The sequence below is a fragment of the Mustela erminea genome, chromosome 13, assembly GCF_009829155.1.
Source record: "Mustela erminea isolate mMusErm1 chromosome 13, mMusErm1.Pri, whole genome shotgun sequence".
Taxonomy (NCBI): Eukaryota; Metazoa; Chordata; class Mammalia; order Carnivora; family Mustelidae; genus Mustela; species Mustela erminea.
The window spans coordinates 21,195,465-21,214,438 of NC_045626.1; the positions used below are offsets into that span (position 1 = coordinate 21,195,465).

Sequence of the window (18,974 nt, forward strand, 5' to 3'; positions counted from 1 at the left end):
CATTATCATATTCAACAAAATAGGTTCTATTACTATCCTTATTTTATAAATGAGAAGGTGAACTTGGGAAAGTCAGCTTACCCAGGCATCTCTCTCAGGAGCTTGAGTTCTTAACCACCCTGCTTCATAGCTGTGTACACGCAGAGATGTGGTTAAACAAAGGAATCTATCAGTAGGATGTGAGCACCCTCTTCCACATAGGCACATGCTCTGACACTGGAAAAGTGCCCCGTTTCCTTTGCATCTTTGTAACTTTAATGAGAAACTGAGTATAGTAAATCTGGGCCCTCTGCTAAATGGTATTTTGAATATTTCGTCATCTTGTTTTCTGGAAGTAATCTGACTAAAAGAATCAAAATATATATGGAAGAGAAGTTGTCTTAAGGGTTCTTGGTGTTTACTCCCAGTTGAGTTGAGTCAAAATATCTCAACTTGATAATTACAATTTAGTTTTAATAAATGAACTAGACTCTTAGGGTAGAAAGTATTGCCTCCCATATTTTTACTTGACCATTGTGAGAAGGGATACTGAATAAACACTCTAAATAAAATATATGGAGGAGTTGTTTTTTTTTTTTGTTTGTTTTTTTGTTTTTTTGTTTTTTATTCATTTGACAGAGAGAGAGATCACAAGTAGGCACAGAGGCAAACGGGGGTAGGGGGAAGCAGGCTCCCTGCTGAGCAGAGAGCCCCATGTGGGGCTCCATCCCAGGACCCTGAGATCATGACCTGAGCCGAAGGCAGAGGCTTAACCCTCTGAGCCACCCAGGCACCCCTGGAGGAGGTTTCTTATACATCCACTGTGATTTTGCCACACAGGATTTTACTGCTTAGACTCATTTGCATTTCTTAATATGGGACAGACTTCAATTTTTTTCCCTCAAAAGCAAAACTAGCTTCTTCCAGAGTTGAAAACACATTCTATTGTTTACACTGACTATTAGATGAGATTTATTTAAATATGAGAGGAGAATTTGGATGGTATATGGCTTATTTTATTCTTTACCAAAAATACATTTTTCCCATCAGAACTCATTTTTATTTAGACAACCTCTGTTCTGTTTTTTTTCTTCTTAAACTTATTATCTATTGATTTACCATATGCTTATAAATTACTGTTTATAACATAATAAAAAGTCCTCATGTAAACAAATCAAAATCTACAAAAGTACTGAAATAGAACCAATGAAAATAAATCATAACATTGAGGGCAAAAAGTAAAAGAAAATTGAAATCATCCAGCCTCAGTTTTAAAAAGTCTGGCAGAGTGACAACTAAGCATATACAGTTTGGGGGAGATTTAATATCCCTCTTCATTTTTTTTTTTAAAGATTTTATTTATTTATTTGACAGAGAAATCATAAGTAGGCAGAGAAGCAGGCAGAGAGAGAGAGGAGGAAGCAGGCTCCCCGCTGAGCAGAGACCCCAATGCGGGGCTCGATCCCAGGACCCTGAGATCATGACCTGAGCTGAAGGCAGAGGCTTTAACCCACTGAGCCACCCAGACGCCCCATCCCTCTTCTTTTTCCATATTTGTTAGCTCACATGAAATTTCTGTTTGGTATTGCATTCAGAAGGATTTCCTAGAGAAAACAAGTCTTCAGCTTAAATTTAAATTACATTTGGAATTTTCACATTATGTTTTCATTTTGGAAAATTCTGAAAGTAACTCATAAAGTAAGTGGGCCATCTGAACTATAATTTCCATGCTTATCTCTGTTATCAGAGAATGACTGAATTACTTTGTTAATTTATAATAGTGCTATCCACTTCTTGTATGCAAGAAAAGAAGAAAAAGGAGTGACTCTTACATGTGCCTAACCCAATGGTTCAAGTTAATTAGACTATAATGTGCACATTTTTACTTATACAATATTTTTCATAATAATTATATGCTATGGAGACATCTATTAAAAGCCTAAAGTGATCATTTAAATGCAAAATTCTTGATAGAGCTCCATTATATTTTTCATACTAAATTAACATTACAGGCTTCTAATGGACGCTTTAATTAGGCATTGATGTTATCAGCAATATTTGGCAAAATAAAATCTGTCACTGCGAAATATTCATTAAGTTCAATTTCTGTCAGTCAATATTAAGTATTTTATGAACCTTATGATTTAAGTAAGAAGCTAAAAGCTAAGTGAGAGACTAAAAACCCTTAGACAAACGTCCTTTGTCTGTGCCATTCAAAAATACACGGTCATTAGGTGTCTTTTGTATTTTATAATTGCCAAACAACCAGCTTCTTTTTAGTCACTTATGCTCAGAGACATTCCATTAGAAGGTTGTCCTAATGCTCCACAAGATGAAAAACAAAAGGTCTAAACTAACTGAAGTAACATCACTCGGGAACCAGCTCAAACAAAATGAGTATGCGTGTGTATTTGCAGGCACCATTTGAAGAAATTCCATGGTTAGCGGGGAGGCAAAAGAGACAACCACAAAGGATCAGGAAGTCCACGGAGATGCTGGGACAGAAAACTCATACACAAAAGACATGAGCCATGCACATGAGGTAAGGAATTTTAGGCTAAGCAGAGCAATGCTGGAAAGAAAGCAGAGATGCTTACCAGTAATTTTCCCATTGGCTTCCAAGGGAGGCTGCCAACTCACGATCACAGTACGAGGCTTCCCTTCTCGAGTAATGACTGTCAAATCCTTGGGAGCAGAGGTCGGGGCTGCGAGATGAAACAGAGACAAGGCCTTGTCATTGGATGTGAAAGAAAGCAGACATTTATGGGACTTCTAATCATGATGTTGACATTCAGAATCCATCATGCAGTGTACCATGCTGATCTTACCATTCATGGTTTATTTCAAGTATTTTAATTAAACAAGCAACCAAACAAATATATAGAAATAAATGTTTTTCCATGAAAGTTGAGTGACTTCCAAAGGTATAAATAGAGAGAGGAGAGCAGAATATGTATGAATGCAGGGGAGAAAAGTATAATGGATATTTCTAAGCGAGGACCGCACTAAACATGTACAAATCATTATAAAAACAAAGAAATGTACACATACTTAGTGAGATTGATGGCTACATATCTCCAAGAGACACAGTCCTGCTACAACTGTAGGATTTCAAAACAAAAACGTCACCTAATTCTATATTTTCTTAAAAGCAAGAAGAAGGAAAAAAAAGGAATGAATGTAAATGCAGGTTAAGACATCTTGCTTAGGTAAACATTCTAGGTATCTCTTAGCAAGAAGGCAAAGGAATATTTGAAAATAGAGAAGGTATGGAATCTGTGAAGGTCTTAATATCAGCCTGGCATGGAAAAGAAGGCACGAGACCTTGGCGGGGGGGGGGGGGGGTGCTTAGAGCTACTTTTCCCACATGTTGTTGAAATGGGCCAGAATTTATCATTCCAAGATAAGCCTCTTTGGCATAAGGGTTATTTTAGGCTGATTATTTTTAAGAAACAGTATACACAGGGAAAGCTCTGAAAACTTAGTAGATGTTACCCTTTTACAAGAGAAATTTTGTATTTATGAGTGTCTCCCTCTCTGTATCAGGAAGAGGAGGTTGATAAAATCTCTAAACGTTGGAACTTAAATCTGCCTAATAACAACACCCTTGTCTATTGTGATTTACCTGAAAACCTCCCATAACTGGCTCCCCAAACCTCAGTGTGTTCTTCTGTTTTAAGTTGGAGATTGTATTTAAGGTGATGGCTTGGGCCATTTCAGGGAGTTAATTCTGTTCCTGGGTATCCTCTATGTATAGAGGAGATACACATATTATTAAATTCCTCTTTGTTTTTCTGCTATTGATCTATCTTTTATTATAGTGGGGTCTCAGCCAAGAACCTAAAAGAATAAAGAGAAATTATTTTTCCTCCTACATTGAGCTCAACAAAATTTTAAATATATTTTAAAGGTGGCAGTAAACTGGCCAAGCCAGTCTGGTATCTTTCAGTCTCCTTTAGATGCGTTTTCTCATTGTCTATGCTTTGAAATGCAGTGAGTTTTCCTTCTAGGCAAAGTATAATACTCCAAGTCAATTACTGACAGTCTCTTTTGCTAGGGTTAGGTAGTTTGACATGGGAAATTTTGGAACATGTCTAAGATCTATAGTTGGGTTCTAGAGGAATTTTCAGATCTCTGCACGAGAATATTTGTGTATTACAAGATAGGTATAACTTGGTCTACTTCTGAAGTCTTCAGTCTTGCCATTCTCTTTAGCCCTTACATTGACCCTATCATGCAGAATCTGAGCACCCCTACTTCTATTTCTCTTCCTGCATATAACTTCAAATGGATGAGACACCAAACATTTCCATTGATCATAACATTTTATTTTATTATTTTTTTTAAGATTTTTACTCATTTACTTGACAGAGAGAGATCACAAGTAGGCAGAGACGCAGGCAGAGAGAAAGGAGGAAGCAGAGTCCCTGCTGAGCAGAGAGCCCGATGCGGCACTCGATCCCAGGACTCTGGGATCATGACCTGAGCCTAAGGCAGAGGCTTAACCCACTGAGCCACCCAGGTGCCCCATCATAACATTTTATTTTTAATGCACTGATTCTCAAAGCCACTAGTATTCCACATTAATCAATCATAATAATCACCTAATCATAATATCCTGACAAGATACTTAATATATTTAAATTAAGGGAAAAAAAAAGGAAGCAGAAGGAACATACATAGGTCCAGTGCAGTTGAATCCTGAGTAAAGAAACTGCATATTATATATTTTTAGAATATTTTATTTATTTATTTGACAAACAGAGATCACAAGTAGGCAGAGAGAAAGGTGGGGGTTGGGGGGGCGGTTAGCAGGCTCTCTGCTGAGTAGGGAGCCTGATGCCGGGCTCCATTCCAGGACCCTGAGATCATGACCTGAGCCAAAGGCAGAGGCTTAACCCACGAAGCCACACAGGCACCCCATGTATATGGTTTTAGTGAAACAAGAACAAAGACATTCTTGCAGGAAAAGAAGATTTGTTATAGCAAAATGCCAAAGAGGTAATACTACCTTGAGAAGGGTTATTCTCGTAAAGGGTTCATTCAGGATGTTTCCTAAGCCAACAAGAAGGTAAAATATGGTCACAAATTGACTTAGAGTATTAGACCAAGGATAATAAGGCATTGTCCTATTATGGAAGTAATTAAATGATAATCTGTCTTTCTAACTAGTCAGAATATTCTGTTTTCTTTTAATTGGGTTAGAATTCAAAATGACACTTATTTAGAAAATAGTCAAATGGTGATGATTAGATTGCTTCACTAAATCTGTTATGGTATTCAAAAAAGACAAAATGACTTCAGCTTCACCTAGCAAAATAATACACTGAACAGGTGGTTATTTAAAAAAAAAAAAACAAAAACAATCTAACAACTAATCTATTTTAGGTGGTGTGCACGTTTTTCTTTTTCCTCAAGCCCTGTGAATGTTGGTGAACAGAGATTCTGGTATTGGAATCAATAACTCAAATGTTTAGAATTATTGTATAAACTGCACACTATTTGGAGAGGAAGGAGGCCCTCACGACCTCAGGGCTGCCTACTGAGTCCAGCAGAACGGCTCTGGGCTCTTCCTCTCCCATCTCACAGGTTCTGCCTGGAGGAGACCTTTCGGAAATTCTTCACTGACTACCACTCTTCTTCGGAGTAAATGTAAATAAATGACACATAATAAGAGGGTCACCTTGTAGTCCAGTTGGTTAAGCATCCAACTCTTGGTTTTGGCTCAGTTCATGATCTCGGGGTGGTGGGATCAAACCCCTAGTAGGGTTCTATGCTCAGCGGGGAACTACTTGAGTTTCTCTCTCTCTCTCTCCTGCTGCCCCTCCCCCCTGCCATCTCTCTCTTGCACTGTCCCTCTCTCTCAAATATATATGTATAATCATATTATATATAGATATATATTTGGGGTGCCAGCGTGGCTCAGTTAACTGCCTTTGGCTCAGGTTATGATCTTAGGTCTTGAGATCTCAGCGATGGAGCCCCAAGGAGGGCTGCTCAGCGGGGATTTTGCTTCTCCTTCTCTCTCTGCCCATCCCCCACTGCTCCTGCTCTTTCTTGCTTGCAGGCTCTCTCTCGCTTGTTCTTTCTCTCTCTCAAATAAAAAAAGACTTGGGGAGCCTGGGTGGCTCAGTCAGTTAAGCGGCTGCCTTTGGCTCAGGTCATGATCCCCGGAGTCTGGGATCGAGCCCCGCATTGGGCTCCTTGCTCTGCCAGGAACCTACTTTGTCTCCCTCTGCCTGCTTGCCTGCTGCTCCCCCTGCTTGTGCTCTCTGTCTCACTCTCTCTCTCTCTCTGTGTCAAATAAATAAAATCTTTTAATAAATAAATAAATAAAGTCTTTAAACAATGTAAATAAATAGCAAATAATAAGTATCAGGCCCTGATATTGACTACACTTTCTTTTATAGCCTCATTTCCCTTTGTTGTCTGATGACTACTGTGCTCCACTCCCTCTGAACCACTCCTAAGTGTCTCTAGGAGACATCTTTCTGATACTGGCTTGTGTAGTTGTGTACAGGCTGCTTTCCTTTGAAGTCCCTGGAACGGGTCCCTGATGATCCACCCAGGCCATTGCTCAATTCTTTTCTTTCATGAAACCTCCCTTGATTTCTCCAGACAGAATTTATCCTTGGATCTGTTTGTTCAGATTCCAACTTGGCCAAAACTCTGTGATTGTATTTCTTATGTGACTTAGGATTTTTGGCTTTCTTTTTTTTTCTCTGAATGGTGTCAGGCGTCCTTCAAGTTTTTTTCTATTTTACTTAACTGGAATAAAATTAAGGATTTATCACCAGGAAAGAATGAAATGTTTTATTTCAAGGATTTGCCAACCACTCTTATCTTTATCACAAGCCATTTCAGCACAAATGCGTAACTATGCAGTCCCATACAGTCTTTATGTTACTGCAGAATTAGAAGCAAACCTAGAATTATTTCATTCATTTCCTTTCCTTCTAACAGCTATAAAGTCTGCAGACACTTGTGAATTACTTCTTGCTTCTCATCATCACCCGGGATCTCATCCACATGCTATTCACACTTCTGTCCAGATCATTATCTGTTTCGACAATCACCTTCCTACTATCCACTCTCTAGCAGTTAATATCTTATTGTCAGCAATGGGTCTCACCGTTGGTGTCCCTACAAGGCTATGCAGTTGATGAGAAATGAATAGGATATATTTATCAAGCCAGGTGTTAGGGCACACTTTATGTTAACGAAAGGGAAAAATGAATGAATTTGCTTGCTTTAAGAGGAAATGACTGCTCCTTCTCTTTTGCTCAGGGAAGACCTAATGTCTTACTGGTTTATGTTTAACTCCTTTCGTCTCCTTTTAAGTAAAAAGGAAGAGCAGGACCCTTATTCTCCCCACAGAGCGTAACCCATTCAGCATGTCTTATTTGTCCTAACAAGCTGTGAGTATCTGGCATTCAGGGCAGAATTCTAAGAGAAAGAGTTAAAATATGTAAACATATAAAATAGAAGATTAAAAAAAGTTGGAATTAAATCAGACAAACTAGAAAACTTCTTATAGAAAGAAGTATCCACAAAAAGATAAAAAATATTAACAGTAAACTCTGAGTTAAGGTAGTTGCTTGGAAGAAATGCACTGCGATACCATGGGGCAAATTCCAATGGAAAAAGAAATTAAACTTACCCAGAGAGTTTTATTGGTACATATTTTTTTACATTTGGAAATGTGTGATGTAGTTTACCCCAAAACAGACCACCATGAAACCAACCAAACACTAGGTTAAACCCTGTATTCTTCAGATGTTGGGATTTCTGTGAATTGTAAAAGCCAAGTGCGCCACGTGTCTGTTAAGGTTATAAATTTAACCTTTATGATCCATAGTAAATGTGACTGGTAAAATTTACAGTGAATTACATTTTCCTGTGATTTGAACTATTTCGAATTGCATGAAGGTTTTCCATGCATTGTCTTATTTCTAAGGAGTGAACAGAACCACCCAGAAACTTCTTCCCAGCTGAGGTTATTTATGGTAAACATCAATGCAGTTATGGTTGTAATGCATCGTATCTAATTTCTTTCCAAAAAAAGTAAATACCCACCATGACTGCTAGTCAAAGCCTCAAATGTTTTGGACAGAGTTCAGTGCATGGATTTCGGCCTTTACTTGAAGGTATCGGAGAAAAGATTTATATTCAGATCTCCCAAGTTAATGTCCAGATTAAAACCAGCACTCAAACCACTGGGGACTCATTTTCTTCTTTTCTAGAGTGGGGAGGATAATACTAGATATAAAAGTGCTTTGAACTACAAAGCATAAAATATTTTCTGCTGGATAAGGTATAACTTAGACATCATAGCACATGAATGTTCCAACTTCCACAAAACCTGGGAAACACCATCAAAAGCAGAAATTTGGAAGCAAGGCTCCCTTCACGTACCTGCTTCATACGTGGTGGCATGTGCAGTCATGCTCCATGTGCTTGACCTTCTGTTTTTTGTTACCATGACCGAGAACTCATACATCGTGTTGGGTTTGAGGCCCGTTGCTGTGTAACTCAGAGATGTTGTGTCTTCTGACTGTACCAATGGGGAATAAACAAAGAGAAAAAGATGAACTCTACCAACTTGCTTAGTCAAAGCATGTAAAGAGACAACCAAATAACAAACAAGGAATCTATTTCCAAATAGCATAAGACCTAGGACACCGTACTTGCTCTACTTCCTTTCTGTCAGCTAGTTTACACTGGCTAATTGTAGATCCAAAACACAATGGATCCAGTCAGGTGCGGTGTTGTTCAGAGGGGCTGCTAGCTGATCAATTTTCCCAAGGAGGGCAGTAACCACTGTGTCGGGACCAATTCTGCTTGTTTCTGTCAATTCCATTTTTAAGCTAATCTCCACTGACTTTAACTTTCATTTGTTTGTAATAACCAAAATCTTTTTACCAGAAGTTTTAGTTTATATATTTTAAATAGATCATCATTATTATTTTTCACTAGTAATAAAAGTAATTTCTAGAGATCTGCTACTTATGATTTTTAAAAATATTCTTTATAGAACAAACTTTTAGTGATCCCAGAATCTGTTGGGCTATTCTAAAGAAAATAAACAAAAGAAATGTTGAATTGTGTGGTCTTCTTTTTATGCAAAGTTTACATGAAACACACATTTAAGTATGGTCACTGGAGCAATTGATCAGGGAAGGAACAACAAATTGGATATGTATTAAAAGATTATAATTGTGTTAATATTATTTGTCTTGAATTCATTCTTTGTCTTTTGAATAGCAGGTTAAAGATATCTTACTAGAAAACAAAGTATCTATTTCTATAGCAGCTTACTCAAGAGATCAAAATGGTAATGAAGAAAAAAAGAACAGGTTAATCTTCCAGGTTAATGAATATTTTCCATAGGATCAGGCAAATTTTGCCTTATTTATGCCTCTTATATGTATCAATTTATGCTTGGTATTTAGATCTTGATTCTTTTCCAAAGTTTAATATTTACCTTCACTTTTATATTTATTACATTTTTAAATATCCCTGTTTAGAAAATCAAGGAGAGATCTTTTTCACTATCTATGTCACACCTATCTCCTCCTATACTACTATAGTATGGTGTATCATTTTTATTCTACTATGAATCCTTAGATTATAGCTATGAAAATCCTACACTTCATTACAAAACCAAATAAATATTTAACTGTACTAATAACATTTTGATGATGTGCCCATCCACCCTATTAAAGTGATGACCTCGTAAACATCTATCAGAAGCTCTTCTTTAAAATAACTGTAAAAATGTGGGCCCTAAGTAAATGTAAAAATACTCTGTAGACTCAGGAAAATAGAATTTCATCAAATAAAACACAACATGGGCAGCTAGTATCTGACAGGCTGAAATATAACTTCCAAACCTGTCTTCTTTCACTACCATGAACACCTCTAAGTTTTAGAAATGGAAATAAGGGAAAGACATGGGACAATGAGTATTTTTCAGCTAGGAAGAAAAGATCATACTTTTATAAAACTAGTCTCTTTGAGCATAGACATCACTGGCATTTGGGAGGCTGCTAAGCAACACTGTCCTTGTTTGTATTTTAGAATAACACTCTTGCATTCTGTAAATGCCATGAATCCACTGGGTTTTCTCAGGAACCTCATGGAAGGTTATTGTTCAGAATAAATCATTAGCCTAGCAGCACTTTGGAAAATCATGGCCAGTTACTTGAGAGCATACAGTGCAACAGGTACTACCCCACTGAGCCTCAACTTACTCATCCATAAAATGGAGATAACCATAGCACTAACCTCCCAGCATTATTTAAAGTGTCTGTAAAGTAAAACATAGTATCTGGTCCAGTGAATGTATTAAATAAATGTTACCTACAATATTTCATGCATTGTCTAATGTGATATATAACTTTAGGCATGCCTTAACTTCCCTTTTGAATTGAAAATATCTTGAGGTCATGACTGAGTCTTGCACAACTTTGTATATTCTGTAATAGCTATGCTATATCTGGCAAGCACTAATCAATATTCAGTGAATATATTTCAAATAGAAATTTATATAAAACATCATGTGATTAATCATTTCAAAAGAATGTAAATTACAAAAAAAATTTCCTCTTCTGATAAGGAAGATCAAGACAGAGTTTTAGATATAAATGTCTGGAATATGGCTTGATTTGGGATTAAATGAAGTATTCCTGTGGGGATAGCTTTGGATAAAGACATTAAGTCACCTGAGTTCTAGCTGAAGTTTCATGGGAAATCTTTTCCAAGTTATACAACCTAATGATGAATGAATGAATCTACATACAGGTTTAACTACGGAGACCATTACTTTCTTTATAGTAGGTGTGGATATTCCAGTCCTATAGATGAGAAAAATGGAAGTGAGCAAGTTCAATGACATGACGGGACATAGCAAACCCAACTCCTGCACCTGGGTCATTGGACTGCATGTATTTATTCTTTCCACCTCTCTCTTGTATATATTCTGCCTACCGAATAAAACTGTGCTTGGGAGTGAGATGAAATAATAAATACGAAAGTCATTTGAGAAGTTCACAATGTAAAACCAAAGCATTCTATTACCACTATCTGAAAAATGTAAGCTTATTTGTATTACTTTTTAGTGGGCTAGATATGGTCTGTATTTATCCTTGTTATCCAACTTACGCCACCCTTTTCTCTAAAACTCTTCATCTCAGGGTAAGGATGTAGAGTGTGGGTGTTTGCGAAGGGGGACAGGATGTTAGTAACTGAAAGCCTTAGGTCAGGGAAGATGGTGGGAAGAGGAACATTTAAAATCTAGTTTTTTGTTTGTTTGTTTGTTTGTTTTAAAGGTTTTATTTATTTATTTGACAGATACCACAAGTAGGCAGAGAGGCAGGCAGAGAGAGAGGAAGAAGCAGGCTCCCTGATGAGCAGAGAGCCCGACGCAGGGCTCAATCCCAGGACCCTGGGATAATGACCTGAGCGGAAGGCAGAGGCTTTAACCCACTGAGCCAGCCAGGTGCCCCGTTTTTTTTTTTTTTTTTTTTTTTTTTATTCCCAATCTTCAATCCATGACAGAAATCAGCCTCTGGTTACAAGGAATAGTTATTGGATTGAGTCTTACTTTACAGGCATTCTTTGTGAGACTCAATAATTCCATGTGTGCTGTATTAACTATTCAACTGAAATCATTTGCCTCAAGAAATTCTGGAACTTAAGCCATTCTGCAGAGAACAATCACTGCCCTTCAGAACATTTCACATACTGGCAAAGTACTCATGGCCATTCTGTGAAATGAATGTATTGACAGAGTAGAGCAATTATGAGCATAAAATTTTTAGAGTAGTCTTTTAAAAGTAAACTTAGAATTGGACAATCTGTATATAAAGAGAGACTTTTTTTAAAATGTCCTCATATGTTTCATTGGTTGTCTTATCTGATAATGTTATCTTTATTTATCGTTCTGCTGAGCCCTAAATCTAATACTACAAGGAGATGGATAGGGTACTTAAAACATATGTTATATCAATGATACTATTTGGACTTGCCTGGAGAATTTTTCCAAATACCTGACCTAGCGGGGTGACAGCACCCGCTTTTTAAAATGGTTTCAACTAAAAACTGATTTATGATGAAAAGTGAATTTTACAACACTTAAAAAGTTGAAAGAGACTAAAAGCAGATGCAGCATGCCTACAGGAAGAGAGAGGCAGATTTACAATACTATTGGTGGGATTTTGCTTTCTCTCTGTGATCTTTAGAGTCAGATACTCCCAAAGGAAATTGTCATCCCTGAAATCACCACTGGCTAGAAGCTAAATTAAGCAAGATGGCAGCTTCATGGAAAGAACACTGCATGAAATATCAGGAGATTCAAATTTTCTCCGAGAGCTGTCCCAGTGGAGTGGTAAAGAGAACCGATCATGTCTTCTCAGATAAGGGGCATCTGAAGGAGCTGGAGTGCCAGGATTGCACTACTGGCTCCTTGGTTATTTTTAGAGCTATCTTTTTCATCCCAAACCATCGTCTTGTGAAGGTTTATGTTTTAACTGTGTTTTTTAGATATTATCTCACTTGAATAACTTACGGATTCTTTGAAGTGTATCAGTGGAACTAAGTGTCTTACTCCTTCCAAAATTATAAATAATATGTTAAGCAGCAACAACTAAACTGTGCGCAACTGCCTCTAGAATCTAGCACAGTTCTAGGGACATCGTAGGTACTTGACAGACCCCTGTTAATTTTCTCATTTAGACCATATTTTGTGTATTGTTTGCATATACTAACATTGTGGCAGGCTTAGAAGGTAAGAAAATTGTCCCTGCATACAGCTATTTGCTGGAGTTGCTAAGGCTGGCTGACAGAGACTTAAAAGAAGTAAAGACAATGCCTCCAGTATCTGTTTCTACTGGGCTCTTAGCAGGGTTGCAGGATGACTCAGTGAAAGGGGTTGGTCTAATGCATAATAGTTAAAGGGGAGTGTGCACTATGGTTTTCTTTACCACATGAGTGTGTTTCAAGGCTACCTGAGGAAGTAGATGCTAATGGCTTCGAGTGCTTTCTAAGGACTTTATAACAGTGTCTTCCGGTTGTATTCCGAGGCATATGCACTATAAAATGGGTCTCTGTAACATTAATAGGGTTGTCTTTTGTGTCCCATCTAGATTCCAAATAAAAGGAAAGACACCAACATCTACCCCGAAAAATGAATGTGGATCTCTGCTATTTTGTAAGGAAAATGGCATTCCCTTGTCCAGAATCAAATCATTTACACAAACGCAGCATCTGCTGGCATTTGAGTAACATTCGACATTTCTTGAGGTTGTTCTACCTTGCCTTAGAATTGCTTCCTAAGATACAATTATTCCCATTCTAATTTTAGATATTGAGTTATTAAAATGCTTTGTTTCCCATCTGGTGTCACTGCAGCAAAATGACTCACAACCGTCCAGGAAGCATTTAAAACAAGGTATTAAGCAAATGACAATTCATTTTAAATTTTACACTATCAGTTAGAACTTCACCTTGTATTTCGCATTCGCAGAAAAGCTGGTCCTCCACCGGACAGTGTAAAGTCGCACTTCAGATGTTTTTTGGTTCTTAGGGACAGAGTTGTCTGCCCAGCTGACCCTCACGGCATCGTAGGTAAGAGCCACAGCCTGTACACCTACTGGTGGGAGCATGGGGGTGGAGACATCTGGGACCGAGGTGGGGAAATCATCAAGCAAAGGATAATAATCAACTGGGTCAGTGGGATCTGGGGTTAAAAACCCGCCAAATGAAACAAACAAATAAATGCATAAATAAAAGAGTTAAAAAAAATAAATATCAGTGGTAACACGTCACGATGAGTTAAATGCATGGCAATAATGATGAAAGGGAACATAAGAAGAACAGAAAAAAATACAATTAATTCAATCGGAAAACTCATTAGAAACAGTATTGCTTTATTACAAAAATAACTGACTATTTTCTGTAATTCACTCATTTCCCTATAGTGGTTTTATCAACTCCATTTTGGTGATCACTTCTAGCTATATATCCTAAAAATCCATTTCTTCTTAGAATGTTGCACATTGTTTCCTAAAAGGTCTAGTATAGAACTTGTCGGTTTTATAACTATACAGATAGCTTAAAATACCAAGATCAAAAGAAGCGTCTGGTGTATTTCCTCCTGGTAAGGAAATAAATGTCTATCCAGTATCTTTTTTTTTTTGTTTGCTTGTTTTTCTCCTTTTCTATCTTGATTTGTTTCTCTAGTGCTTTCATTAATGCTTAGACTATATCTGCATAGCATTGTTTAGGCAAGAAATAAATAAAAAAGCCCAAAGGGCTCTGTGGTCTACAGCAATCCATCTACAGCTATGATTACGTAAAGCTAGCCTGACCAAGTCCATGGTCTGTGTGGCCCAATGATATGTTTGGTAAGTAGGTTTCTCCTAGCACTTGGGGTGGCAGGTTTTCAAAGACTGAAATCCTTAAAGAAAGTATGTAAGGAGCTGTTTTATTCACTTTCCCACAGAGTAATTCACTAAGGCTCTTAAAGCATACCTATATTCTGTATTACTTGTTTCAAAATGTCAAGTTCCATGGGAAGACTTTATGTTATCGACTAGGAAGACAGAATAAACTGTGTGAGGTATACACGGGCTTTGATCCTGATTAACATAATCAGAACCTGCGTGACGACATAATCTAAACCTGCTTTTAGAAAATTCTCTAGAAAAAATTTGTACTCATTTTTATGCTGTGGATATCACAGTCACAAGAGTTTATCTTGTGGCCATAACAAGAGTCCAGTTTTGAGTCCTTTGTAACTAAGACTTTTCAGTTTTTGAAATTTTACCTTTAAATCATGTAATATATATTCTCACTAACAAAGAAAAAAAAGCCCTCAGGCTGGGCATATGATGACATTTGAGGAGCTGACCTGCTAAAATGTAGAGTTTCTGAAGGAGTGTACATAAAGAGTTTATATTTTTAAATAGCCTAGTTCTAAGCACAGCAGTTGCTGGCTGGTTTTTGATGATTACTTCACTTTGTCCACTGTATTTCAAATGCCTATCCCCTACTTATTACTGTGTTTTCCAATGAATTATTTAGTAGTTTACTGGGCTGTGGTCTTTGGAGCAAAATATAAAACCTGAAAACAAAAACAGAACAAAAGGAAAGGGGAAAAAAAAAGGAGAAAGAGAGAGAAAGAAAAATGTGTGTTTAAAATTTAATGACAGAGCCCAGGCTTTCTGTATTTCCTTTGATGTGTCTTTTTATTAAGGGCTCCTTTAAACCCAAATGGATTTATGAAATGATGAAGGGGGAGCTGAAGAGCCTCCAGGAGGATCCCAATCAGTCACCAGGTTGGTGCATCGGTGGCAGGTGTTTTGGCCAGACTGAAGCAGGTACTGCCTCCCTTGTTTCTATTCTTAGCCGACTTTCCAAGAAGAATGTTATACATACAGGAAGACTATTCTGAATCACAGACTTCTTTTTTGACCAACCTACATACTGTGTTATACTGTATTTGCTGTTTCTTTGCTTAACCTGGTTTTTAAACCTATGTGAATTTAATCCTACGCCACAGGTGTCATATATAAGGTTTCAAAAAGTGATTCTACTTGGAGAAACACTAATACTCAATCTGGCTGTTTCTGGATTTTACAATAGTCTATTTTTCATGACCTGTGGAGTTTCTTGAAGTCTCAGCTTCCAGAATGCGTCCCTCAAATTTCAAATTATGTTTGTTGGTAGTTATCTATGGACTTACATAACTTAAGAATTTCTATCTCTGGCTAAGCTTTTCTTGACTTTTTTTTTTAGTGGATTTGTTTTTAGGAATGGGTTGTCATTTTACTTGCCATCTCCTTTAAATCTGTACTGTCTAATACAAGAGACACCAATCACGTGGATAGTTTACATTTAAATTATTAAAATTAAATACAGTTTAAAAATCACTTCTTCTGTTGCTCTAGCCAATTTTAAGCATCCTATGGCCATTTATGCCATCTATCATCTTGGATAGTATAGATATAGAGCTTTTCCAACAAAGCAGAATGTTCTAGTGGATAGCAAGCACTATTCTAAATACATATATGCTACATACACTGCTCATTACATTTCTGAGTAGTTAAATTAAAAACTGAGCACAGAAACTGAGTAGTTAAGTCATAAGCATTTTTTTTGTTAAGAAAACATTTCTTGAAAAAAACACATTTTTGTTGCTAAATAACTTCTTTTTTTGCAATTTTTAGGTGCCTTACATGTTGTTGATTTGCAGTGGTTATAGTCAAGAGTAAAAACTAAATAAATTAAAAATTAAAAAGAAAAAAAAAAACATAGTCTCAAACCTTTTGCTAAAAAGAAAAGCCCATTCAGTTCCTAATAAGTATTTTGGTAAGAGTTCATGAATTTTCAGTTCACATACTAACGTTCCAAACCAGCTTTTAAAAATAATAACATAATTTTACATCTGGATTATACTTCATTCAGACAGTGATAAAACAGTTGAGAATAAGCAAAATCAAGCAACCCACCTCCTTATTCGCCTGCCTTCTCCAAGCTCAAATTGTCTTGTTCTTGCAACAATAAGAACTAGAAAGCTCTACTGCTCGAATAAAACTCTTGACATGCTCCTTTGACCCAGTGAAACTTTCCTCTGCTCTCATACTAATATGCTCGGGATGAGATGGGGCCCCAGAGATGAGACCCACTGAAGAGCAGGTGTTAGTGGAAATCATCACGGCCTGATACTTACTCCAGCCTGACGCACTTATTGCCTCCGATTTTTTATTCACTTGATGCTGGCCTCTTCTAAGTCTGCTCATGGGAATACTTGCAGAATTCAGAGACAGAGAATGTCTTCTCTGTGGCACTATGACACATTTACTGATAGAATTTCTCCCAGAACCTTAACCTTTGATTCTATTTATTTGTCCTCTGTTCTCTATGACATGTGGAAACCATAAAATAAGTCTGCCACATCCTTCCCGTTAGAAAGGACTGGCTTTATTTACTCCTCTTCAACCTTGCCCTAGTGACTTGATTTCAGTAAGAAAATGCCTCACATGATTTCCAACTTTTGGTATCCATTCATCCCTCCAGACGCATTAGGATTAGAGTCCTAACAGGGAAAAATAGTCTTATGGATCACTGGTGTTTTAGAAACCACTCTGGGAATGCCGTATGCCAAGGATTAAAGAATGACAACAAAAGTGAAGGCAGAAGTTAATGTCCCAAATGGTTCTTTGTGAGCAGCTTATCTTTGGTTCATGTAAACTCTATTTTTACTACCACTGCTTTTTGCTCAAAATTGATTTTTTTTTTTTGATCACCTGAGTGTCCCTTCTTTGTGGGCTTTAGTTTTGGCAAGAAAGTAGTGTTTGAAAAGACTAGCCATAGTATAATTTCTGTGGCCTGATCACAATCTCAAGGACACAGTGGTGAGCAAGTCCTCAACATCTTTTACCACAGACAGGAAAGAGATGGCTTACTGGATGCAAATTATGGGAAGGACAAATACAGCTAAAGTGACCTGCTATCTCCCAAAGAACCCTGCTACTGACAGAATAAGAGAATAGGGGGAAGTGAAAATTCTAGACACCCTCCATCATGTTACCTCATGGTTTCCTATTTTTGACCTCCATCTGCCTCATGTATTTAGAGATAATGTGTTTGATAGTAGACATTCTCTCAGGGAATACTTCTTATTTGCCCTTTTCGAGAGACATGGTTCCCTTTGATAACACAATGAGGGAGCCATGCTGTCTCCACAGATAAATGAATACATTGACACATACCCAAAATTTTGCATACCTCTTTAGGCAGATTGTAGACCTTGAAAACAGCAACCAAAGATTCAAGCAAACTCTGGATCAACTTTGCCTCACAAAGAAAATCTGGCTGAAATCAACGAAGTGATGGTATATTTGGAAACCATCATGGGACAACTGGGAATTCACTTTACAACTGTGTATTGGCAAGACAGTCTATGAATGGAGTTTGTGGGTTTGGAAAACAAACTGTACCAAGTTTACATAATTTAAGTGGATCCCACTATTTATTCTATGCTGACTTATTCCTCCTTGTCAGGACTTCATACTCAGGCACCAAGTAGTTTTCCATGTTCTCTATGAAATTCTGCTCTCAGATCCTTTATTCTCATTAAGGTGAAAGTAACTGATGAGTTAAAGGAGCTCTGAGGCTTTGGGGTTTTGAAAGGAGCCAGGATCAAAGAATTCATTAAAAAGATGGACCTCCTGGGTTTTGCTTTCAGACTTCAGACACAAGGCTATTGGGGATGGTTGTGTGACTTTCCAGTGACTCTGAACAGCACTCCAGGGGTGGTATTTATTCTATTTTTGAGTAAGCCCAGCCTTGGTCACAAATAGTCTCTGTAAAACTAAATAAATTAATAAATAACTATATAACAATAAACAATAAAACGTCCTGAATCTCACTCCTCTTACCCTTTCCTTTCTGAGTTCCTTGGGCTCTTTTTCTCTCATGTGCTGCCTTTATGGTCCAACTCACATAAGAATTCCCAGAGGGGTAAAACCCTGGAGGGTGCCAGTCCTTTCAATGTCATAGGCTCTGAGAACTGCTGGGGTGACCTCTAGGCCTGGCTCAGGAAAAGTCCACCCCTCCGACTCAGACTAGTCCAAACCAGTCCCAGGAGGTAGGTCCTTCCTTGTCAGGTTAGACTGAAGGATCCTCTGTAGAGAAGCAAGTGGCCGTTTGGGCATTGGGTGGCTTTTGCACAGAAACGTTCTTGCCTCACTGATTTGCAAGATGAGACAAGGTTGCTCAACAGAATGGAGAGTGGTATTGGGCTACCAAAATATGAGCTACTGAGATAAGAAAGAGAAGGAGAGATCTATATTCTCTGAATCCACATATTAATTTATAGACTGACTTCCTCTCAGTTTTGTAAACCAAGAAAAAAATGAACTATGTGTGTGTATATGTATACACACATATACACAAATACGTATGCACACATACACACTCAACGCTCAGAA

The 18,974-nt window shown here is 37.6% G+C and overlaps 1 protein-coding gene across 3 annotated transcripts in view; it reads right to left on the bottom strand.

Moving 5' to 3' along the window:
- DCC (DCC netrin 1 receptor) overlaps positions 1-18,974 on the bottom strand; it is a 1,159,911-nt gene that overhangs the window by 108,665 nt on the left and 1,032,272 nt on the right. For 2 of the 3 annotated variants that reach the window (XM_032310412.1, XM_032310410.1), the window contains exons 17-19: positions 13,485-13,717; positions 8,395-8,533; positions 2,577-2,684 (exon numbers count right to left, since the gene is read on the bottom strand). In XM_032310412.1, the coding sequence (XP_032166303.1) occupies positions 2,577-2,684; positions 8,395-8,533; positions 13,485-13,717 (480 nt within the window). The remainder of the gene's footprint in view (positions 1-2,576; positions 2,685-8,394; positions 8,534-13,484; positions 13,718-18,974) is intronic. The other variant, XM_032310413.1, reaches the window with a different exon arrangement.